Source organism: Coptis chinensis, chromosome 1, assembly GCF_015680905.1.
Source record: "Coptis chinensis isolate HL-2020 chromosome 1, ASM1568090v1, whole genome shotgun sequence".
Classification (NCBI taxonomy): Eukaryota; Viridiplantae; Streptophyta; class Magnoliopsida; order Ranunculales; family Ranunculaceae; genus Coptis; species Coptis chinensis.
Window position 1 is genome coordinate 78026663 of NC_141456.1, and position 26197 is coordinate 78052859.

General features: G+C 36.3%; 1 protein-coding gene, 1 long non-coding RNA gene and 1 pseudogene across 3 annotated transcripts; 1 reads left to right on the forward strand and 2 right to left on the reverse strand.

The window, feature by feature from the left end:
• Positions 1 to 3448: 3448 nt before the first annotated feature.
• On the reverse strand, positions 3449 to 13665 carry CLPP4 (CLP protease P4). Its single transcript, XM_086605919.1, has 3 exons — positions 13239 to 13665; positions 12668 to 13157; positions 3449 to 3715 (listed from the first exon to the last, which is right to left on the reverse strand). Exons 1-2 carry the CDS (start codon positions 13625 to 13627, stop codon positions 12674 to 12676), a joined length of 873 nt encoding a protein of 290 aa, XP_086462045.1. The 5' UTR covers positions 13628 to 13665; the 3' UTR covers positions 3449 to 3715; positions 12668 to 12673.
• A 1763-nt stretch (positions 13666 to 15428) lies between these two features.
• Positions 15429 to 17084, forward strand: LOC147525279 (uncharacterized). Its single transcript, XR_015197923.1, has 4 exons — positions 15429 to 15565; positions 15667 to 16380; positions 16491 to 16584; positions 16710 to 17084. It is a non-coding gene; the product is annotated as an uncharacterized LOC147525279 (long non-coding RNA).
• A 2178-nt stretch (positions 17085 to 19262) lies between these two features.
• LOC147525280 (putative monogalactosyldiacylglycerol synthase 3, chloroplastic) lies at positions 19263 to 22373 on the reverse strand (annotated as a pseudogene). The gene is made up of 5 exons (XR_015205464.1): positions 22356 to 22373; positions 21218 to 21393; positions 20790 to 20950; positions 20560 to 20699; positions 19263 to 20470 (listed from the first exon to the last, which is right to left on the reverse strand). The product of XR_015205464.1 is annotated as a putative monogalactosyldiacylglycerol synthase 3, chloroplastic (transcript).
• Between the last annotated feature and the right edge of the window lie 3824 nt (positions 22374 to 26197).

Genomic DNA, 26197 nt, shown 5'->3' on the forward strand with positions numbered 1-26197 from the left:
TACCTCTATTTTGGGTTTACACAAAATAATCATAATTCACTTTTCTTTTTATATTTGAACTCTTTTACTCAAATTACAAAATACCTCATATGATATGTGGTAAACTACTATTATTAAACATCATTTGTAGTGAAAATATTTAGTTCAAATAGGGATAATTGTGGTACCTTACATATATAATGTAAAAAATATATATATATCTTATCGAAAAAAAAAATACTGAGGGCTTGGAAGGGCCAAATGCGGGCCGGGCCTATGCTCCAGAATCTAGACCCTAGCCCGCCCCTAACAAGCATGAGGGCCGAGCCAGCCCCCCCAAATTGTGAAGGCCAACTTTTGAGGGTTTTGACCCGCATTTTTGAGGGCCGGGTTGAGGGCCTGAGGGCCAAATTATCACCCCTAGACGACGGTTATATCAACCAATATATGCCAATATATGCGTGAGGATAAACACTACCGATTTGTATTCTATCCGCAGTAGAGTCGCTTTAAAGTTAGGAGTCCAAGTAGAAATTTTCTTAAAAAAGCGAGGAAAATATTCATGATTTATTTCATCTTAACTGGGATTGTTTTCTCAAATATCATCTTTCTTCATATGTAAGACCAGCACTTAACAAATATTATCTTCATTAGTAATCTATATAATAAGTTAGGGATTTTTTCCGCACTACAGATCGATTTTTGGCACAATTGGATGACTGAAATGTGATCATCAACCTTGAGATACGTGTTTAAACTGTTTTTAATTAGTCAAGTCAGTATTAGTAATCTATATAATAAGTTAGGGATTTTTTCCGCACTACAGATCGATTTTTGGTACAATAGGATGACTGAAATGTGATCATCAACCTTGACATACGTGTTTAAACTGTTTTTAATTAGTTAAGTCAGTTTTATATCGCATTAACAGTGTTCACAAACCGGTTACATCAGCGGTGTTCCGTCAGTGTATGGTTGCGGTTCGATACTTGCTTCAAGCATTTTCTTTTATTTATTTATTTTTCATTTCGTTCTCATCATTATTATCAAGTTTAATTTATTTATTTTTCGTTCTCATCATTATTATCAAGTTTAATAAGTTAAAAACAACTAAAGAATATGGTTCACGTTGTGAGTGAGGAGAACACACTGCGCGCCGCTTGGTAATACTATCTACTGAGTACTGACCCATAACCATCATGCTAAGTGAATTTTATCTCAATTAATTCTTAGACATTTTAAATACTATCTATTGTGGGCAAATCACTAAACCAAAGAGATGAGTGCTTTCAGGCACGGGGCATATACTAGTCTCCCTATATGATAAGATGTGTCAAACTATGATAAGATGTGTCAGTTTGAACTAGTATCTTTTAACCTTTTCGTACAGCCGGTATAGCGTATAGGTGAAGTGAGAACGCTAAATAGTAAATAACCCTGCCAAATTGTGCACCCACTTATATTACGATGGTAAATAAAATTTTCTTCACAAGATAAACAATACGTCAATACCTGTAAAAAGATAGACAATTCAAGATAACATCCTCAGTCCCCACTCACAAATCAGTGAATCGCAAATTCACGATGTGGGGTTAGTGTGTTACACTAGCACTAGCAGCCAACTTGATTCCACCCCTCCATGTCATATTAACAAACATGCATTGTAGAATGGAATGGTTAACAAAATTATACACTCCTGCAGTCTTCAATACTTAACACAAAGTTCCTTTTTCAGTAAAAGCTTGCATTAATAATTGCTGCGCTTGTTTACCAGTAAAGGATTTCATGTACAGTTCAACTCAAACATAGGACTAATGACCATAGGAGTAGTTGGTGGTGGGTGGTTTCACCACTAAAAACACAGCAAAAATGATGCAGATTAGGTGAAATCCTTGCTGCCATTAACTCTAGCACTATGGTATGGATACCACCAAGGAAGAAACTTGGTCAGGCTAAAATGCAAGAAACGATAAGATTGTTAAGTGGTAAAGCCCTAAAGGCACAAGCAAAGGAATTTTTGAAGCTTCAAAAGGACAACTTCTCAACCAATAAATCAGGTGTGGATGGCTGTGGGCTAGTGGCATTCTTAGGCATGAAGATCAGTGTTCTATTTTTAAATGATTTTAAATTTATTTTCAGCATTCTGACACAGTTTTCGAATACGGACAGAACTAATGGCACTTTCTGAAAGCACTGCTATTGGGCCTGTTGGAACATCATTGCATAATCTTACAACAGCACTAGAAGAACCTTGGGTGAACCTTTGGGTTTGGAATTCTAAAGTCGTTCAAGACTTGCACACCTTGAATAGATGGTGATAACTAATTACCTTCCAGTAAAACATCTGTTACATGCGAGACAACTGAACCTGGATATCCTCTCTTTTCTTCCAATGAACGTCCACTCCCACACACACACACATATATATATTAAAGCATAATAACAGGATGTACAATATCCAACACACTGAACCTGTATATCCTCACTGCCAAGCTTGAGACTTTGAGAGGTGTACGTTATCACAGATGCACATTTCTAACTGAAATACCCAATCACAATTGGTTTTGCATGATTATAAGGGTGTTAGGCTTTGAGCTACACCAGGGAAACTTCTTCAGCCGGAAAATCAAAAATAATTTAGAATGTGCTTTTCCCAGGATCAAACATACTTTTATGCCATTCCTAGGTTACCTATAGTGCTGGTGTATATGCTAGTAAGAGATGTAGCTACCAAACTACGTGTTTTTTTAGCAACCAAAGGAAGTCAGGACCACAAAAGTAAATTGTAAGTGGTTTTGAGAATTCCAAGTAGGAAGTACAGTTATACGAATTGATCCACGGCATGTTTGAACTCTACAAGTACATTCAAGTAAAGTTTAAAGTATGTTCCATCTCGAGAAATACATCTAATCATTAGATTTTTTATATTCTTTGAACTAATATCTGAACATATTGTAGAAGTTTGCTCTTTTCTTTGTTATTTTGACAGTGTAACATGTTTGAGGTCCTACGGAGGTTTCAGTAACTACTTACTAAGGATTCCTCCCCGCCCCCCGGACAACCACACACCACCACTAAGCTTAATACAAAATAGAAATAAATCCTACAACTCTAATGTGGAAACCTCGTGTCCACTTTCTACCTAATAAAGCATCAGTTTGACAGTATCTGCCTTTGATTTCTCAATCAATTTGTGTCTCCGATGTTTGTAATGTCAAGCCAACAAAATAAGAAAAGAGGATTTAAAACAGAACATGCACAAGTAGGCAGGTGACAGCTACTTTAGTTGGTAAAAGCTTTGGGTGATGATACCAGAGGTCTAGAATTTGAACCCGCCAGTATTACCGAGTTACAGATCTCATTAAAAACAGGATTGTCGATGGTAATTAATAATAGTAAGAAATAATAATAACAATAACAATAATAATAATAATAAAATACAAAAAGAAATAAAAGCATGCACAATTACTTGCCACGAAATGGTCTCTTGATGATTAAAATACGGAGACTGTTCACAGCTAGCATTTAGTAGTATAAACTTACCAGTTCAGTAAAAGCAATGCATCAAGCGGCTCTAGTAGAAAAAACAATAACCAATATACCATGAACTTGACATTAACCGCGAAATTCTTGAAAGTTTGTCCTGTTGCCCATGGTAGAGAGAGAGCCTTCAAAATGGCAGTCCTAACGAGAAACCTGCCTACACGATGACAAAGTCCTAATACCTGTTTTAGAACTGCATAGAACCATCAGAGGAAGATTAGGAGTAAAATTAAAATAAAAAAATGTATTACAAAACGGAAGATTCTATACACTCTTTAATAAACTATATGTAGAGGCAGTTATGAGATCTTCATACTTCCACAGAAATTTGTCATTAAATATAAGATCCACGTAGAACAAGGAAGATAAATTCTCATAGATATGCAAATTAAATGCCATATGGTTCCAGATAACCTAGTTTTCCCAAGGGGTTTCTACTGTTCTGCAGAAAGCTCAATCTATTGCCAAAAACAGATTGTTTCTATCATGAAATGCGAAGTTTATTGCTAATTCCAGATTCTCCAGTTTTCTCAACAGGTTCCACCGTTTTCTCTAATTAGTTAATCGCAAGAGACTGACAGAAGTTCCAAAATGTTCTTATCAGTAAAACCAAGGCATATAGGACCCACTTGAATTAGACATTCCAAAACATTCCAATTAGATTCCCCACCATCAACTTCTCTGTTCTTCAAAAGCTACAAAATGATTGACCCTTTCCAAAGGGTACATGCGCAACCATTACGCAGTGCATCCCCAATCCTCGATGTTCCCACTTCTTGTTTTAGTGTTGCAAAGACCCTTCAAATGATTTTGTTGGAAAACATGAACACAACTCTTTTGCATATCTTATTCGCAATAATTTGGAGCACATGGGAAGATCAATGCTTCTCTACCGAACCTAGATTTCAAGGTTTTACACTTTGATCGGTTTTCTTGCCGCTCTTTTAAAGATCTTTCAGGGAACAACCAAGAAGCCTTATCCACAGCCCAAAAAAGAGAAGGGACAACCGTGAAAAATTAGTCTACTATCTCTATAAAGTGATGCAATTTCCTTTTCAATGCACAAATGCGTCCGAGTTGTTTTAAAGAAGGAAAGTAATATGATAATATTTTAAAATCAGTGGTGTGCCATACCATCATCATCACTGGCAATCATAATATCTTAGAATCAATGGCGTGCCATACCATTATTATCAATGTCAATCGTAATAGTTTAGGATCAATCGCGTGCCATACCATCATTATCAATTTACTATTGCAAGCAAACCCTACTTGAGGACAAGTTCTTTCAGGAAGGGGAGAACTAATGCAGGATTTACAACTATTCTAGTACCCCTCAAACGAAGAAGATATCAGGCTTGTCTAGGAGAAGACTACATCTAGACGAGGGTGACAGAAATTTAGGCTTATTTTTACATGTGACATCCTCTGAATGAAAAAATATAATACCCAAACTAGGTGACAGTAAGCTACCTAAATTTGGCCCCTGTTCTATAACACTCAGAAAAGAAAAATAGTGAACAGGTAAAACAGATAAAGAAAAACAAAAGAAGATCCCTGAAAGGATCCCATAGGCCCATATACAGAATACTATTATCCTCCCTATTCTTCATCCAGTCTTCTTCATCCAGTCAATAGGCGAATAGAATGCCCATTGATGGTGCCCATGAGATCGGGTGCGATTTATCTTTTGGAAATACACTTTTTCACTTTTTTTCCTCATTTTTCTCACCATATACAAGTTCTGGAGGGCAAATATAAATAGCTGATACAACGAGTTGAGGTGTGAGTGACTGAGTGGATTAAGGCCCTAGGATTAGTAAAGCGGTGGACCACCACACTACTACTCCAATGTTATACAGATTCTTCTACTCTACTAAAATTTGATACCTCTGCATCTTTTTTTCCAGGATTTTTACCTTGTTTCCTATGAAACATGGGTGGAACCTTCTAAATTTGTATTACCTGAATACTGAACTAGTACATGCAACTGAAAGGGTAATTGGTTTCATACACAATCAATTTCTTAGGACTAGCTCATACCAGAAAACAAAATTAGGATCAAAACAACTATATTGTTTGGTTTCGTTTCCATCATATGATGGAATGGTGTTGGTAATCTTTGGGCTACTATTGTTACAAGATGAACTAAAATGCATTTGGCACAATATTATCAACAGCAACAAGCAAATTCTATAGGCCCTATACTTTCGGTTAAATGGCACACTAGGTTTCAAATTTTATCCATTTCCACCAAGCTTGCCTTACAAAATTAGCATGGAAAACGATCCAATGCAACTCCTACTGAGTGTAGTACCTATCTGCCAAAGATCTTACGCACCAAGAAAAGTCCGCTTCATCTCCAATTTGGTGTTATACTCTCATTTTGACGTGTAAAAAGCACTTATACTAATAGTGCCAGGAAAAGTGATTACATCGACACCCAAGTTGGGTAACAAAAGTTACCTAAGTTTGGCCCCTGCCTCATAAAATGATAAAAACTAAAAAAGAAATAGTAAAGAAAGAAGCAAAAGGTAATAATACTATATATTTTTATATAAAACCATAAAGAACCACCATCCACCAGCTCCATGCCAACATCATCAGCCCAATCGATAGGCACTGGGCAGTATAAAATGCCCATCAATGGTGCCTCCAATGCTGGCAACAGAGATGGATTCAAGAGCAAACTCTCGACTCCACCCCTCCAACAACACCACCCCCCTAATTCTCAACTTTCAAGCGCAACATCTGCTAGAAAAATAGAGTAACACAAGTTAAGTTTCTTTGATATTTTAGTACTTAGTCACACATTCCTCGATTGTGATTACGGAAAAGTGATGCCTTATTTGTAACGAGAGACTCCTGCATAAATTTTAGCTAAAATGTATCAAATATTGAGTTTAACTTGGTACCAAAGCATGAACACTCCTTGGTGGCATCTTCTTCGAACTCAAACATAATACCATTCCGGAACTCATTTCGGCTATTTTGGTCATTTTACACCAATGAAAGTATGCAACTCTCAAACCTGGAACTGCCATGGCAGTGTCCTTAGCAAAGCAAAGTAGTGCTTTCGAGCTTTTTCGAAACTTTTCATAAAATTATGAAACTATAAGTCCATTGATGCCACTTGACAATATTTAGAATGTGTAGCTACTACAAAGTAGACTGTCCAGTCAAAACTAGCAATGTAAAAGAAATTGTGCAATCAAAAATAACAATTCAAAGTAAAGTGTCATTTACTATGCTCAATGAACAATCTATTTTGCAGTCAAGTTGAAAATGTGTTGAGCATAATAATATGGACACATGGCGCCACCTATTTCAAAGTTGCAGAACATCAAGTAAAACAACAAAAAGACCCTCGCAAGGTTGCGACGTGTCAGACATTCAGACACCTGTTTTATTATTGCACAACACAAGGTAAGATCACCAAAGTACCATCTCCCCAAAAAGGTCAAACTCAAACATAAATACAACTCATTCACAGGTGCCTCATCTGTATTGAATGCTAACAGGTGTTCTACTGTTCTTGCCCAAGATTAAAAGCCAAAAAACTACGGAAACCCATTTTCTTAAAGAGGTTGCCAATTTGAGTAATTAATTATACATTACCAGTTGTGTCCCCATGTCGGTTCTAACATACCATCCTGTCGGATACCTTGTACTCGTGTGGGACATCAACACCAGTGTTCTAAACTTTGGCCTAGGCGTTAGGCAGCGTCTCGGCAACTTGCCTAGACCTATAATTGTTTAGGAACCCGCTTGGCCAACTACTTGGGACTGGCGGCTAGGCGGGTCAGAAAAAACAAAAAACAAACCAAAGAGCTATATAACAGGAAAAACTAAAAATGCCTGAACCTCTAATCTTTATATCACTTCGTCCTTCATTATTAGACCAACAAAAACTAAGTGAAAAATATCAAAGATTAGGCATTCGTGAAGAGCAAAGATCTCCACTAAAATTCTTTGGTTGTGTTTGAATTATAGGAAATGTCTGGTTGGATAACGTGTAACCTCTATAAAGCTTTGTAATTTACTTATTGTTTGTGTACAAACTCTATTATGGGAAATGAACTAATGCATTTTTAAAAGAGTAAAATTATATTATTGCTAATGAAGAAGAAAGTTTGGATAGTAAGGAGAAAGAAAAGAGTGTAGGGCTTAACTAGTTTCGGCCTTCTCTCACACTTCTTATGTAAGATAATAGTATATTTATACTATGGAAAACCACAAAAAACAATCCAGTATCTGGGGGCCATGGGACCTAAATACCCACGACCGCTGGTCGGGTGGGTGAAGTGTCCCACCTATCTAATGAGTCACAAAGAACTCTAACAAGAAGTAAAGTTTGGCTTTTTCAATTTTTGTAATTTTACATTAATAAATTACTTCAAACAATAAAAACAAAAAAAAGGATTGAGCGTAGCAATTTTGACACTGGTAATACGTGTTAGTCAGTAGTCCACAAAGCACAAGGCGGAATGCAAGGGGGGACTGCTCCTAGCCCATTTAGACGCGGTGTAGGAAGCCTAGGCACCCTCCTGTCTTCCGCCTAACGCTTCTTCCAGAGTTTATATTACATAGGTTTTTATGTGCTTTTTAAAGGTTCCCCTTCCATAAACGAGGGGTGTTCAGACAAACAGGTAAACTGAGAAACTGAACCCAACCGATCCAAACCAACCGATTTTTTCGGTTTTCAGCAGCTACAGTTTGGTTCACGGTTCTTAAATTCCAAAAGTGACCCCTTCAACGCGGTTTACAGTTCTGGTATTCTAAACCAAACCATGTACTATTAGCAGCCTCTATACATTTTTAAAAGTTTTATCTTGTGTATGAAATTATGTAAACAAGGTCACCTTGGGAAAATGCTCTTTATCATATCAATGACCCGAAAGCTAAGTTTCTATACGTTTATAAGGGAATGCACCCAGTGTTGTTTTGTTGCTTTGTGGATGTGGGACTAAATGTACACAAGACCCATATCTTGAACTCAAGTCGCATCACAAGAACTACCAAAGTTTAAACCTCCTGAACACCCGATTGAACCCCATGTCTACCCAACTTAAACCCCACAATATGACTTGAATCTCAACACAATTTTAAACCCGTGTATTTAGATCATATAGTTTTAAACCATATTGAGTTGAGTTTCAACTCCAAATATAAGTCCCATAAAGTGATGCTAGACCCCCAACACTAGCATCACATTCATAGATTGAAGCCAAACCAAATCAATTATAACCCCATGAATACTATATTTTAACTCGATAAAGTAACTATAGTTTCCAACACCATCATCATCCATAAATAGAAGCCAAAATGAGCCACTTTAAATTACATGAACACCCAATTTAAACCCTATGACTTTAATCATAAAATCTAGTTTGAAAAATCTTGTATAAGCTTTGTTTGCCAAACACGTAGAGAACAATTTAACCATGGCTGTTCATCCAAACAAAGTTCAAAGCTATAGGATGAAGAGTGAAAGTGGAACATAACCCCACCATCAGTAGATGAACAAAGTACCAAAGCCTTGAGGTAGTATACATACTATATAAGCCCAGTAGCCCACATTGTCTAAGTAAGAAGCAATAATGCCAAGCCAATTGTATAAAAGTGTGGGCTTCTGAGGAATATAAATGGCCTGGACTTGAGCTTGACTCATGTTGTCATGAAGTCTTGGAAAGAATTTTACAAATATGTAGGCTTTTGTTCATTATCTCGGATTGGATCCAAGCTCATAAGTCTAACAGGATTTGTTGGAACGTTACTTTACTTTGCACGTTTTCCCATATCCACGGTTTTGTAACTAAACCGAACCGAATTTAACGGTTCGGTTGAAATCGGTTTAAGCAAAGTTCCAATTCGGTCCCGGTTTAGAATTTTTACAACCGATTAGGACGGTTCGGCTTGTGGTTTTGGTCAAAACTGTAGACACCCCATACCATAAACTCTTGAAAGACGAAATCCATAACCACACTTCCTGTTCCAGTTCTGAGTCCAATTATCCATTGGCACCTTCTTCTATACCATGATGTTTGAGCAACATAGATAAACTAAAAAAGGTACCAGAGAATAAAAACACCATTGGGGGTGCATAAACTAACTAATGTCACTGGCTTGATTAGTGTCATTATATTTAGCGAGCTGAACATATCTAAGGCTCGTTCAAAAACCGAGCTGATCCTGAAGGATTGCCACACTTACTCTTTTCGCCTTGGGCAGCAACCATCCACTCCCTTAATTGGCTCTTTTCGGCAACCATAGATGTAGCGATAAAGCTGATCCGTCAACTCTAATACTATGTAAAAGTTTAAAACTACTAAAATTGTTATACCACAAGAAACTCGTCTGTAACTCTCTACAGTGGGAATAAATTAGTGAGATTGGCCACGCTTAAAGATTGGTGCCTCCCCATTGGCTAATAGTGTTGAGAGAAACAGTCAAGCTTGCACGCAACAGCTACCACTTAGGCCTCGTCTCCTTCTGAAGCATATCCACTTTGTTGGAGTCTTGATGTAGTGGGCTTAGCCCAAAAGAGGAAAGATTAGTTCCATATCTATGACCTACTTTATTTATGTCGGTAAGTATAACTGTAATTATTGATGTCCAACTTGTGCACTGTTACTCGAGGAAATAGAGTGGACCGATATAGGAACTACTATAAACTTGTACCTTCTCAAAGACAAAAACCTAAAACCTCGATTTGCTTCTAATATCTTTAGTATAATAATAATAATAATATAAAATAGCCCGTCAATGGTCTCCATTTCTCTGTTCTTACTCCAAAATCTGTTTAATGCGTATGTCTTTTTATCTTCCACTGCAGTTGTGTTTCATATTAAAAGGGTTAACCAGGTGTGTTTGAATTTAATTTCCAAAAACTCAATCTGTGTTTGAATTGATAATGACTTGTGTCAACATCTAAAAACAACTAGATCAATATTCCTAATCTATGATCAACCAATTATGTTTCTATCAATATGTAACCAGGACTTCAACTCTCCCCGGGCTAAAAGACGATAGCCAAAGTCATTAAAATAAATTAATAGGGAAATAAGAAATACCAAAAGTCCAAAACCCTTTCTAAAAAAATCCAAACCAAATACATTATACATATATTGTCTGATTGCCATAAACTTTCAATCACAAAATTATTAATTGACAAACAACAACTCGACAATGGAATTGATAAAAGAACATGAAAATATACAAATACCAAAAAAAAATTAAAATTAAAAGTAAAATTGGCCAAATTAAAATATAATAAATATAATGAGGTGAGTTTTTGAAATAATAAATTAATCTGAGGTGTGGGGGTGTGGGGTGTTAAAAGGGAGAAAGAGTAACCAAGAAACACACAAGAGTTTTCACAAGTTTTTGCTTTTTTGGACCGATCATTTTCTTAGTTTGGGTTTTAGACCTCTTTTTTACCTTGGGTTTTCAAATTTAGAGGGCTTTAGGCAGCATACTATTTTTTTTTTTTCACCAAAAGAACCGTGGGCTTAAGCCTAGACTAGCACTCTCCTGGGTCCGCTAATATAACACTATATATGTTATTTTCTTTTTCTTTTCTTTTTTTCTTTTTTTCCCAAGTAACATGGGAACTTCATATTCTTAAATACATCCGTGTCAAACACATAGAGACATAGACGTGTTTTGCATACGACTTCAAACTAGGGTTATATCTTTACCCTAAAAGAGTAAGAAAGTAATCTATTAATATAATTACAACCATTGGCGGACCCAGGAGAGGCCTAGCCCAGGCTTAAGCCCAAGGTCCTTTTGGTGGGAAAAAAAAAATAGTATGCTACCTAAAGCCCTCTAAACTTAAACGCCCAAGGAAAAAAAAAATCAAAATGCCTAAAGCCCAAACTAAGAAAATGATCAGTCCACAAAAGCAAAATTTTGTAAAAAATAACTCCTGTGTGTTTCTCGATAACTCTTTCTCCTTTTTCCCTACGACCCTCTCTCTCTCTAAACTTCGCTGATGAATTGTCTAACTGATGACTTGATCAATTGAATTACTGAAAAGCCATTCTTTAAAGCCCCCTCAACAGGTTCCCCTCTCATTCTCTCTCTTTTAGATTAGTTTATAATTTCACAAACTCTACCACATTATTATATTTTAATTTGGCTAATTTTACTTTTATTTTTTTAATTTTTTCGTATTTTTATAGTTTCTTGTTCTTTTATCAATTCCATTGTTGACTTGTTTGTTAGTTAATGATTTTGTGATTGTGAGTTTATGACAATCAGACAATGTCTGTGTAACATATTTGGTTTGGATTTTTTTATGATGGGTTTTGAACTTTTGGTATTCCTTATTTCCCTATTAATTTGTTTGAAGACTTTGGCTATCGTCGTTTATCCCGAAGAGAGTTTAAGTCCTGGTTCCGCCCCACTGGTTACAACTCCATTTATTTGTAAGGAGGCACTTTGTAAGGTCTTCTGTCTAAGAATTAGTTGTGCAACTAAAAAATAATTATTTTTCTGTTTAATTACTGGTGTCCCCGTGTCCTACTTCAAATAGGTCCGTGTCGGGCACCGACACATGTGTTCGTGTCAATGTGACTAAGTTTTCCTAATTATTGAACTAGGGTTGCAAAGGGCAGTGGTGTCATTTTGTGAACCTTGCCACAAGGGTAACAGTCAACTCTTTGACATGGATGTGTATTGTAATTGTGGGGGAAAGGGAATCCCAGTTAACCTTTATATTAATAAATCTAGTAACAAAAGCATATAAAATTAACATCCACAATCAATACCCCTGTGCTACTTTCATATTCAAATCCCGTGCTACTTTCATTGTAATATTCTAATGCCTTTACATATAGTTCTCATGGCAAAAGAGAATTAGCTTCTCCTAATACATGAAACAAACCTAACATCCAGAAACATGCACCAACCAAAAAACAAAAACCTCTTTCATATCAAAAGCTTTTTTTAAAAAAAAACCCAAAAAGCATTTCCTCTAAATTTATCATGATGGGGTTGTTTCTTTGCTGATTATGCCCCCAATTTCCCAACACAATCAAACAACATGAGGAAATAATGTAATATAGTAATAACAATTTGAGAACATGATAACAATTTTTTCGAAAGAAGAAAAGATAACATAAAATAAAAAGTTATGTACCTGCAGCTAGTATATCTCATCATCAGGAATATCTGGCGTCAAGAACTTCATTGGATCTTTACCTATTTCCTCGTAATTATACCTTGACTTCACCTTTTCTGGCACAGGCATCAGCGGAATTATGCAATCTCTATCAATAACTCCATCTATAATACCATATTCAACGGCTTCGATTGGAGACATGTATCGATCCCTATCAATATCTTTCTTCACTTGGTCAAAGTTGCGACCAGTGAAACCTGAGATAATTCTGGTAACATTATTCTTGTTATGCATAATTTCTTTAGCCTGTATTTCAACATCTATTGCCTGCCCACTGGCACCTCCAAGAGGTTGATGAAGCATTATACGTGTATTTGGCATAGCGAGGCGTTTTCCCTTGGTCCCACCACCAAGAATGATTGAAGCTGTAGATGCTGCAATCCCGAGTGCTATAGTTGAAATATCTGCTCTCACAAGCTGGACCACATCGTAGATAGCCATTGTAGCACTAATGAAAGGACACCAAATCAGCATAACACAAAAAATAACTTTATTTTTTTTTTTTTAAAATATATATATATATACCTACCTAAGAGAGCCACCAGGGGAATTGATAAAGAGTCTTATATCTTTAGTAGGGTCTTGAGCATCTAATAAAAGCAACTGACTAATAATAGCATCAGCTACAAAATCATCAATCTGATTCCCTAAAAAGACAATTCTCTCCCTTAATAATAAACCCATTGCGTCCGTGTCAGCCCCCCGAGAAGCCGTGGGTGGTGATTGAGAAACTATTGGGGATGAGGACGAGGAGTTTTTGAGAAATGAAGTTTGTAACTCAACATGTCCTGCGGCTGAAATAATTCTAGAGGCTGGGGTTTTAATTGAACAAAATGAGGAGCGGAGTTTTAGGGAGGGCGATGACGTGGAGGAGAGAGAGGGTGGTGTGAGGAGTGTGGATATGGAGAGGGAGTTCATGGTTTTGTGTTTTCAGGGGAAACAAAGAAATGAGAGAGAAGGATATATATGTAGGGCTGTCAATCGGTTTTGAAAACCCGATAACCGACCCGACCCGATTTGATATTTTGGGTTCGGTTCGGTAATAGATCCAATTTTCAGTTCCAATAAGCTATCGGTTTGGTTTCGATATTTGCTTCCACCGAACCGATATTAACCCGAACCGATAGAGTGGTTGGTATTGTAGTAATATCTGTAATTAGTTTGGTATAAGTTAAAACAAAATATGTGGCTGAGATCCACTGATGAAAAATATCTACAGCTAAGATCCAATCTTTTAGTAAGAATTTGAGAATGTAGATCGACTGTAAAAGTGTCTAACAGGCATAACAGGCTAACAACAACACTTTTCTAAGATTATTCTTCAATCTTTCACCAAAAGAACTTGTTTTAAGTGACTCGGAGAATGTAGATCGACTTGTTTCAAAGTTCTCCAATGAAAATCTATCCTTTGGATTGTCCTGCTGCTATGTTTGCTTCCATTCTTTAGCAATTTCTTCCAGCTTCACTTTTCTTTCTTCAAACAAGGTATATACTCATTTAATTTTACTTACTTTTTTAACAACTCAAACATTCTCCTCTCTCACTCTCTCACTCAAATATTTATTGCATCTGTGTTTTTTATTTTTCCATTGTAGTGCTTATAAACCATATTATGTCTACTCCATCATCAAGTGTTAGTTTTGTTGCTAAAAGTAATACTATTGTCATTGATGATGGGAAAGATGAAAGCACTCATCAAATTTGTAAAGTTGCGCCTGCTAGGAAGTTGAGGTCTGTTGTGTGGGAAGAATTTGACAAGAAAAAAATGAGAAAGGAGTGGATAGAGCCATTTGTATGCATTGCAAAGAGAATTTTGATGGGAAAAGTGCTAATGGAACTAGTCACTTGAGGTCACACTTGAAAAGATGCTCTCGTAAGGTGAAGTCAGGGTCAGGTCAGCAACAACTTGTACCACTCAAGAGAGAAGATGTGACTGCTTCTGTCAAGAATCACAAATTTACTCAAGCTTAGGAGTCATGATGATCCGGCCCAAGATGGTTGTAAAACATGAATATGCTTTTCGTATGGTGGATCATCTTTATTTTAGGGAGTTTGTGCAAAACCTTCAACCTCTTTTTGACCTTAATAAGCGCAATACACTAAGGTCTGATACTAGCGAACTTTTTAAAGAGGAAAATGTTGAGCTATATCGCATATTAGATAAGCTTCCAAGCCGAATCAGTTTGACAACAAACTTGTGGACATCTGAAAATACAAAAGATTCATATATGTGTGTAACTTGTCATTTTATTGACGATGATTGGGTTTTGAGGTCAAAGATTTTAAACTTTCTGAAGCTTCATTGTGGTCATACAGGGGAGGAATTGGCTAAGGTAATGATGAACTGTTTACTTGATTGGAATATTGATAAAAAATTATTTGCTATTACTCTGGACAATGCCTCATCTAATGATACATTGATTGCAAGCTTGAAGGGGACTCTTAATCGAGATAATTTGTTGGTATCAGGTGGGGATTATTTTCATGTACGTTGTACAACCCATATCATCAACCTTATTGTTAAAGATGGTCTATAAGTATTAGGAAATACTTTGAAAAATATTCGAGAGTGTTGTAAGTATGTTAGGCTTACACCTCAAAGAAAGACGAAATGGCAGGCTGCAATTAATCAAGTCAAAGTAACAATAGAAAAGTCTATTTCTCTTGATTGCAAGACTAGGCGGAATTCAACACAAGAAATGCTTGAAATTGCACTTGAGTACCAAGAAGCTTTCATGCGGTTAGACCAACGAGATGATGATTTTAAGGTGAATCCTTCGAGAGAAGAATGGGACATGGCAAGAGTTATTTGCAATTGCTTGAAAGTGTTTGCTGATTCAACAAACACTCTTTCAGGTATATAATTTAATAAGCAATTCCCTTTTCAATTCTTTTGTAATTGGTTTATTGTTTGATATAATTAAGTGAGTAATCATGTTTCTGAATGTGTACTCTAGGTAAAAAGTATCCACTGCAGACATTTATTTCTCTGAGGTTTGTGAGATTCACTTGAGCATTTTAGAATGCCAAGACAGTCCTATATTTAGTGTGCAAGTTATGGCAGGTAAGATGATGGAGAAATTTAGTAAATACTGGTTTGATTGCAGTTTGATATTGGGAGTGGCTACTGTGTTGAATCCAGAGTTCAAGATTAGATTTATAGAGTACTACTTTGCAGATATTTATGATGAAACTACGGCCGAGTCGCAGACAAAAAAGATTAAAGATGTCTTAGTTCATATTTTTACGACATATGATTATCTCTCGACAAGTCAGGTGCCCATGAGTTCAAGTGGTTGTGCTAGTACACAATCGACTAGTGCAAAACATGTGGTTAGAAAGAAAGCTAGAAGAATGGAAAATTGGTATATGCAAGAAGTTATTGTTGGTATACAAACAAAATCTGAGTTGGAACTTTACTTGGAGGAATCTGTATTTCCACTCCAGGGTGCAAGTTTATTGGATTGGTGGAGGATTAACGTTCCCAAGTATCCCACTTCGTCAAGGATGGCGCGAGATATTTTGAGTATTCTAGTTACTTTGGTTCCTTCAGAATCAACATTTAGTACGGGGGGGTAGAGTGCTATGTGATAAACGCACATCATTAGGGACTAACATGGTTGAAGCTCTCTTGTGCACACAAAGTTGGTTGCCAGCAATTCCAGCTGGAGGTACGTATAGTTAAGTTTTCTATTGTAATGGATGAATAATATATTAACTTGTAAGTGGTGTCTATTGTAATTTATAGTTACGTAACTCGTCATTTAATTGTTTATCTCAGATTCATCTACATCATTCTCTTCAATTAACACAAGCAAAACATATGTCAAAGAATAATGCAGTGGTAGGAACTACCAGTTGAATTAGAAAGCTTGGTATGTTTTAATTACTTCTTGTTATTACACTATGTGTTTACAATTTTCTAGATTTGCTAGATAATTAGATGGAATGATATATATACCAAAGATCTCTTGATTTTGGGGTTGTTTTATTTTGGCAGGATTTACTTTGCTTGGAAGCTTTCTTTGAGAGTTTGCTTGATGTGATATGCAAAAAAAAAATCTCTTGATTTTGGGGTAGTTAGATTTTGGCAGGAGATGATTTGCTTGGAAGCTTTCTGAGATTTTGTTGGAATGGTTAATGTTTTGTCAGTGTTTATTATAGATTTGGTAGACTTTTACATGGTGACAGAAGAATTACTTTGTTTAAAACTATATAGGAGCCAAATCCTATTGTTTCAGTTGGTATCTATGGACCTGCTACTTCAAGTTTTACTTCTATTCTCTGAATATTAATGAATTTAGACTTCTCTTTGCATGATTTTGTAAAGAATTGAAGGCTACACATGATCAAAAAGGGTGGTACGTATTTTTTTGTTATTTGGAGCTGATTCTCATATGTAATTTCAAACGCTGTGTGCATCCACCAAGTACCTTTTTTTTTTAAAAATTCCAAGAAGTTTGGGTCGGGTCGGTTCGATTTCGGGTTCACTAAATTCTTACCAGTTCGGATCGGTTTCGGATTCATTAAATTTTTATCGGTTCTGATCGGGTTCACTAAATTTTTATCGGTTCGGGTTCGGATTTTACAGAATCTAATCCAAACCGATCCATTGACACCCCTATATATATGGAGTCACAGGACAAAATTTCGAGTTAAATGTGCCCGATTCGATATTTTGCATATACTGATATTTTTTTTTTAATAAAAATAAAATTAAAAATATGTTTATTTATACTAAAAATAAATCAAACAAATGAGTTAAAGGTCAAGGCGCCGTTACAATTTGCGTTGCTAGCCCCTTCTGAATAGCAAAACCAATCCTTCTAAACACATATTGGTGAGAACCAGCTGTCATCACATTGTTATATGACACTTTCTGCACCCTCCTAGTCAAGAAAAGAAAGGACTTTGGCTCAAAAAGAAACTTTTGAGACAAAACAAACACTTAGTCCAAAGCTAATACTGGGTCAACCAACAAGTAAGTATTTCAATCTACTGTTTAAGTGAGCATGCACACACTTGTCCTTTGTTAGCCTAGACAGGGAGGTCTAGGTGATCCTCAGATTGTAGTAAATGAGTGGTTAGAGTGTTTTTTTGTGGTGTTTTGTTTGCCTTGATTTTTCATGTGTATTTTTTTTTTTTTGATAATGGAAGATTGTGACACTATGTTAAGAACTACACTGGTTAAGGCTGGGTGTCTGAATTACTTATTTACTAGTTTCTCTATTGGTACTTAGCATGTAAGAATTTACCGTATGATTATGAAAATAAAATCCTTGTTGTTTTAAATGTTATCTTCTTTTGAAATTTATAAGAGACATTGTTTACCATCTTATAGTGTTGTTTTACTAACAGAGTTTTAAAGTAAGTATTGGCTGCTAAAGAAAAAATATATAGCTTATTTATAAAATTTAATATTTAAGTGATTTGGATTTATCCAAGGAATTAAGAGACTCTTTTGATAACGGTTGGATTTTGAATTGTTCTTATTGTCCAAGTTATGTATATCGTTGGTGGGTGGTCCAATATACATAATATCCCTTTTGTAGTTTGTATGCTAGCGCCAAAAAACCAAATGTATCAAATGCAAACAAGACGAAGTAGTGTTGGTTAGCCATGCACGTTCCTTCGTGTTTCTCCACCTTCGTTGCTAGGGCTGGAAATGGTCTGGGTTCAGGTCGGATCAGGGTATATCCATGCCCAAATCCATTTTTTCACACAAAGCCAAATCCGAATCCATACCCAAATGGATCCAAAATGTCATACCATGCATGTTCGAACCATTTTTTAAAATGGTATCGGATCCGACCCGACCCGAATTACAAACCATAAATTCTCAATCACCCTATAACAAGATAAGTGTAAAAGCAAAACACATGAATTCTTATTTCTTAGCAATAGTCATAATTTTAAATGCTAGCTCAAATGTCTCGTTTACATTAATTAACAAAATGAGTGCAGCCTCAATAGAGATCCGAACCGATTGGATTAAAACCATAATATATTTATTTGTAAAATATACTAAACAAAACTTCACAGTTTGGATTCGGATCTAGGAGGATCCGAACCGATTAGAGTAAAACCATATTCGAACCCGAATTTAAAATGGATAATCCATATATATCCGAACCATTTCCTAATTTATACTCATTATTGAGGTCCAAACCTGTGGAAATGGGTTTGGATCGGGTCAGATTCGGGTCAAAACTCGCACCATTTCCAGCCCTACACTACTACATAAAAGCTCATTAACCACTGTTATATACAGTGGTAAAAACCCTTTAACCACTGTTTCTAAACCGTGGTATCAGCTGGGGTGGCAAATACTTCTAGCAAAACCGTGGTATTAAGTGCCCCTTATTTACCACGGTTTAAGAACAAACCGTGGTATTATATTTTCAAAAACCGTGGTTAATAATATATATGATGTGATATTTCTTATGCAAACTGTGGCTTATATTAGTCTTCTTATACCATTGTTCTTGCAAAACCGTGGTATATAGTATATGTTTTTTTTTAAAAATAAATGAAATTAAACCTCATTTAATTCAATAATCAAAACACCACCTGATTAACAAACAACCTGCAAAATAGATTTTGAGCCCATTTTCCATCTTGTTCAATTTTGAACATTCTACATTCAACTTAAAAGTAAAACATAGGGCAACTAACTAGAAAAAAAATAATTAATTGACATCTACCAAGCATGAAATACCATTGTAAACTAATATTTCAAATTATTTCAAGTACAATAAGAAAATAACCTTCCAAATCTATGTGTTCCAGCTTGTACAAATTAAAATAGTAATCTAATTGATTATGCTAATAATCTGGTCATTCAATTTGTGCAAGAACTGTCATCCCTTGTTGAGCATTCACCTGCAACAATAAACAAATGCTAAGATTCTGTGTATATACATGTATTCCTAGAGCTAGTTTCAAGTTGATTTTAGTTGTTCTTGTGGAAATAAAATGTGTAAGTTAAGGGGAAAGAAAGCAGAGTCCAAACCTAAATAGAAGGGGGGTTCAATACATGTACTGCCTTGCTGATAACATCATAAGTTTTCAATTTTCATAATAATGTGAAAGAGAGGATCTAAAATATTCGCTAGTGAATTAAGACTAGAAATACAAATTAAATAGCGGGTTTCTTGAAAGTATATACGAGTCACAGAGAAGTAAAAAACCAATAATATTAATAATTTAAAGAATTAATTAAGAAAAATCAGAATGAACCTTTTTGCCCTCTCCAAGCTTTTCGAGGAAATTAGTGAGTGGCTTTACATATTCAGTAAGACTAGTAATGTTATTTGTATCACACGAATGAACTCCTAAACCAGTTAAGTCTATAGCATCAACTTTGAATCCTCCTTCCTCTAAATGTGTTATGGTTTTGTACCAACACCAAGCACCAAAGCCTCCTCCATGTACAAGGACAAAATGGTTGGTCTCCAGTTCTTTAATCTTCATTTCCTGTGTCAAAAAAAAAAAAAAAAAAAAAAAAAAAAGAGTGAGAAATTAATTGTCATAAATGCTTCACCACTGTAGCATGTACAAGGCGATCAGAATAGACGGTAAGCTTTTATTACGGCCACATATAACCACGACTTGGCCAATTGGATGCCCCATCGATTCATCGAATAGTGTATCTCCTAGAGTCTTGGCAGTTTTCTTAACAGGACCCATCCCTTCATTGCCTCCCATTAGCAGAACTGCAGGAAGTTTTGGATCCATCTCTAGCTCGTCTCTTAACTGATCCTGTTCGATAAAATTGGGTTGGAATACATTCTTTGTTGTTAGTTATAAGAAACCGGGTTATATACTAATACATTCTTGTCAAAACCAACCTTCGAGATTATTGCAAACAAAAAGAAGGCCTGATGGGCAAGCCAAATACTCGAACCGAGAAGACTCTAGGCCATCTAATAAAGCCCTCTTGGCTACCTCCTCGAGGGGGCAATAACATCTCGTCACACCGGTGTTGAACCTGGATAGAAATGTTTCTTTATTGACCGACTCCACCAAAAAAAATAAAGGGGACAAATGAAAAATGAAACTTGAAATTAATATAACCAACCATAATGCGGTGGCGGTATTAAGGTATGTAATGACTGTAACAAAGACTGGTTTTCTTGAAGGCCCCGCCACTTGAGCACCCACAAAGGAATATGTTGCATGAGAGGATGAACACTAATGATAATGTCTGGCTTGTACTCCATCAGACCGGCCTCCAACTCTCTTCAGTTGCACAATAACAAAATGTTAAAAATGAGAAAAGAGCATACTTGAAAACACAATTAAGATTCAAATAGATTGACGTTAAACTTCTGCAGTCTTTCTAGCAACTAAAGCAAGGTCAATAATCAAAGTGTGAGGTAGAACCTTTACAGTTCAGATGGTTGAGTGAACTGGTACCCAAAATTGAAACTTAATTGTCTTTCATGTCAATCCATTTAAAGACAATATGAAGTTGTAGAATTTTGCATCAATGAGAAGAGGACATACTTAGCGTAAAAGGCAGCTAGTGCAGCAAGATAGGCACAATGAATCCAACGAGGTGAAGTGTTATGAAATGCAACCTTCCAAAGCTGAACATGTTTCACCATGAACTTGTATTGGCTCTCCATGTCATTCAATGGCCAGCCAGTGTACTCTTTCCATACATCTTTCACAAATATCATCTGCATGCAAGCAAAACAAAACAAGAATTATAAAAACTGACCTGGAGCTTGAAAGAACCAAAAACAAAACGCGGGAATTAAAAAATTAGAAAAGAATGATCTTTTTCGGGATTAAAAAGAGCAAAATCAAAAAATTCAAACCCAAATGAACAACAGATCAACCCTAATGCCTTTGAATGATTTTAATTTGAGAGAACAAAACCTTGAGAAAAAAAAAATACTAAGAACAAAACCCCAATAAATTGAATGGGATTTGATATTGAACATAAAATTACTAATTACCTCGAACCTCGAAAAGTCTCGATCCAAGATGATTAAGGATGGTGCAACCCATAGCGATGCAAGTAGATTAAGGAAGAGAGGGAGATGTATCTCGGACAAATTTAGAGAACTTTGTTGGTCCCTATCGATTCAAGGCCAGGAAATTCTTAGCAAAGGTTGCCCAATCTCAAATTCCTAAAGTTTTTTTTTTTTCGATAATAATTTCTTAAGAGAAAAGTGGCTACTATTGCATGATGACTACTTTATCCACGGTAGGGCTATTTTTTGCAAAACATTTGCCACCTTTTCTTAGAAACAGTAGGGTATATGAATATCAAAAATCGAAATTAGTCGATATTGGTAGTACCGTGGTATAAGACAATTATATCCCACCGTTTTACGAGACCAGTGGTATTTGGCTTGTACCGAAATTAGAAAAACCATATGTACTGTGGTAAGTGACTACTAGCCACCCTTATTAGAGAAACAGTGGTATATGCCATTTGACTAACCGTGGCTAATGTGTATTTCTGTAGTAGTGCTAGTTGTAGCTGCGCTAATAGTTGCTTGCCCTACTCCAAAAACTCTACACGTGTTGCTTTCCATCAGACCAATTATATATCAAGATATCTGCAGGGCGAAGTGTTGATTAACATAATTAGTGAGGAAGTTGATAGGAGCATCCTTCTTCACTTGTATACCTGCACACCAGACCACATCATACAAAATATCGTTTACATGGTCATGTCAGTATTTAAACCCGAGAAGTGCTTGCATTTTGTTGCATGATATCCAAAAACGTCAAGGCAACTCTTCATACACACAAGACATCAATCACCATCGGTATACAAAGGGATCATGAGGCAATAATGAAGGATAGCTCGATACCCAACAGGTGATACATTGTCCAATTCAAGACCATCCATATGAATAGCAAGGAGAAAGTCCTTGGCATGTCCAGACTGTAGGCAACTAATTATAACTTTATGATGATCTACCAAGTCAAATTCCCTCTCAAGTCCTCAGGGCTAGCTCAACCCTATAGCAAAATAGGCAGCTGCTTAGGGCCCTAACAGTCCAAAGGGTCCCCCTAACCCACACTAGTTTGGATTTCATTTTTTATTTTTATTATTTTTTAATTATATTTATAATAGTTAAAAACTTATACAATAATATTTGAAAAAACAATATTAATTGAATTGAACACAAGAAAATGCAATTGCATTCTCAAGCAAACCCCTCGTTTCCCACACTTCTACAACAATTAACTTTTAATTTCTCCTGCAAAAAGTGAGTGTAATTGATGGTAGAAGGGTGTTTTTTGAACTTCACTTAGGACCCTCAAATGGCTTGAGCCACCCCCTGCAAGTCCTGTAATAATCTTACAATAGTAGGCTTCCGCCAAGACATTATGTGGCTTGTTAGGGGTGGCGACCTCTGAGGTTTGAATATTAAGGTCAAAATCAGGAAGATGCATATGTAGTGATGTTGTCAAAAACATCACCCATAGGTGATAAGCACATAAATGTTATACATTTATGTCTACACTTATATTAAGTTGTCTAGTTAATTGATATATTTTCTTTTAATTAGTTTGTTTTATTGGTTTTATAGAAATCGACATAAATGTGACGAAACGGGCTGAGACTTAGACTTGAAGGGGATTTCAAAATGATCATGGCTTGATTTGTACTTGATACAAGTTTGCAAATAGCATGCTGAAGACGATCTAAAGCTGTTATGAAAGTTTGGGGTTTTACAGTCAAAGTGTGAGGATGCACGCCCCCCATTATATATGCGTTGATTGAAGGGTGCACTCCCTTTATTCACATTATGCACAGAAACAAAGGAAAGACCCGATACCCAATATAATCTTTTCAATACCGATCGAATCCCATATTTTTTTGCTTAAGAAGACCGAATTAGAAACTTCTAATTCGAATGAAACTCTTTGGCACGCCCTAAACCAAACCATATATAAACTAAGAGAGATCGAGAGTTTGAAGGGGGGTGTCTTTTGGAGCAAAAGTTAGAGTGGTAGGGGTAGACGAATTGGAGAAGAAGATTGTCACAACAAGGTTACGATTTTGTCAATGAATTTTCTTTATATTCTTTTCGTTTTTCATATCATCATGTGTAACTAAACTCTATCTAGGGCTTAGATGAAGCTCTGGATCAATGTGAATGCTAGAGAATTAAAGTTTTGATGTTCCTTTATTTGGTTTTAATGAATACAGTCTTCTTTTGAACTCATGATTAGTGTTAACGATTTTCTTTCACCGTTTATGTGACGCATACTTGGTGATTTGAAATAGTAGTCATTAATTGAAGCTTGCTATTACCGTATCTATTCAATCTTTTGTTTATTTGTGTTGTAAAAAGACAAGTAATTATTTCGATTTAATTATTAGTTGAGTAAGAAGATAATTTTGAAAAGAAGAATATAATAAGAACAATCCCCGGCAGTGGTGCCATTTGATAAGAGAGTTAAATTAGAATTGATAGCAGTAGAATAATGATGTTTGAACAGTACATTGAGATGGAAAACAGTAAATTGAATACTCTCTAAATCATGTGATAAAGAGGAGTAGTCGTGTTCGATCCACTCTTGCTTGCACGTACTAGAATACTTATCTAGATTAAACTAAACTAATTCACTATTGAGAGAGTAATAATGTCAAAACAATAGATTTAAGATATGAAAACAGTGATTTGATTAACGATAAAAGGTATTAGAGAAGGTTAATCCACCATGCGATTCGATTGCTATTAGTTTAGTCATCGAATCGCTTTTCTTTGATCCTTAGTAAACAACCTACATCTCTATAGTCATTGTTTAACTAGTATAAGAGATTAGCACCCTCACAAATCTCTTTGATGAGGTTTCTAATATCTAGCCCTTCGTTATGAGTTATATCTCTAGAGAAATTCATAACGAAGGACTTGAAACTCTATTGCAAAATAATAAATAACTAATTACTAATCATCCTCACATGGCTTCATAAACCCCCTCTAATGGAGGTTTAGCCTTGTGTCATCGGATTGAATTTAACTAAACAATAAAGTAGAGACATAAAGTAAAGAAGAATATAATTGAAATAACTAAAACTGTTATGACCTAATTTCTTCACTTCGTTTTTTCCTCCCTCTCTATTAGGTTTTTCCTTCTCTCTTATACTCGGTCCTCCGCATTCTACATTTAACCCTTGATCTTGCTTTCATCCATCCGTTCTCCTACTCCCACGTGTCCTCTACTATGTAGTCCGTACAGATCCACCGCTATACTCGATCCTCCGCACTCTATGGTTTTTGCGTACTCCTCCTCTTTGGGCTTCGTCTTAATAGCCCATTCATTTCTCCAGACCTACAAAGCCCATCAGGTCCTCTGGACCTATGAAGCCTATTGGGTTCAGACTAGACCGTAACAGTTGCCCCCTCTTGGGGTCGCGGACTGTAAGTCCGCGGTGCCAAGAACGCGTCCTCTGTAAGAATAGATGTGGTGCAGAGGAATCTACGCTTGATTTTATTCCTCTCGATCGACTTTATGATTTTTGTTCAGAGGACATGAGCTTATCATTTATGTTTTCTAAAAGAACTGCTAAATGATCATCCTTTCTAAGAAAACCACCTCGCAAAGCAATGAAGAAGTATTTCAACGAAAATTAGTGGACTTTAATCCCTACATACAGTACCCCTGATATCTTTTTAGGTAAGCCCTTGCACCATAGCGGAATCAGCCGTCAATGGAATTATGGACGATTCCCCAGTCGTTATTGGAAATGCAGAGTATTCAGCGCGGTGCGCACCAGTCCAGTAATATTACTACTAGTGTATAAAATCATGTCATTTTGGCGTATAGAATCACCTATTTTACCACTGTTTAATTTGAAATCAACAACATCCGATATTTTGACCCCTAAGTATCCTCCCATAGATATCCGAGCCAATGCCTGACACGTATCATGTCTTTGTTTCCGTTGGTTAAACCCTTGTCCCTCCAGGGTTTTGAACCCTATTCTTTCTTTGGTCAAACTCCCTTTTAAACTCTCCTCTCTCTATCCCTGTCTCCTCTCTTCACTCCCTTAATTTCCTTCCACTCTTTCCCAAAGGATGTCTTCCCCCTCCTCATTCCAGTTCTGACCCATTTCCAGGTGAGTTTTACTTTCTCTTCTCTTTACTCTTTTCTTTTACCAATTCTTTTGCTTGCTTTAGTTACTCATTTTATTTTAGACTATCTCTCCACTTTGTCTCCGGCGCTCCGCAAGTTCCGGTATGCCACTTGCTTCCTCTCTATCTCCATAATTTTCTTACTCTCTGCTCCAATGTCTTCTAAAACTTCTATGGAGATAACCTCCACTTCTTCTGACCAATCTTCTGAAGACCGCGCTGCCGCCGCTTTGAACTTGGCTACTCTCTCTCGGCTTCCCGACCTTGAGGCCGTTAGACTTGCATATGGCATCCCAACTGATGTTGGGGTTGAGCTAGTTCCCGATTTGGGTCTCTTTCCCCACTTGGCCGAACCCAAAGAGGGTGCGCTGGTAGC

What these genes read in the sequence shown, in the direction of transcription:
- CLPP4 (XM_086605919.1), bottom strand. Translation starts at nt 13,627, where the DNA reads ATGAACTCCCTCTCCATATCCACACTCCTCACACCACCCTCTCTCTCC. An exon ending in TCCCCTGGTGGCTCTCTTAG is followed by an intron (nt 13,158 to 13,238) that starts GTAGGTATATAT and finishes TCCTTTCATTAG; the next exon opens with TGCTACAATGGCTATCTACG.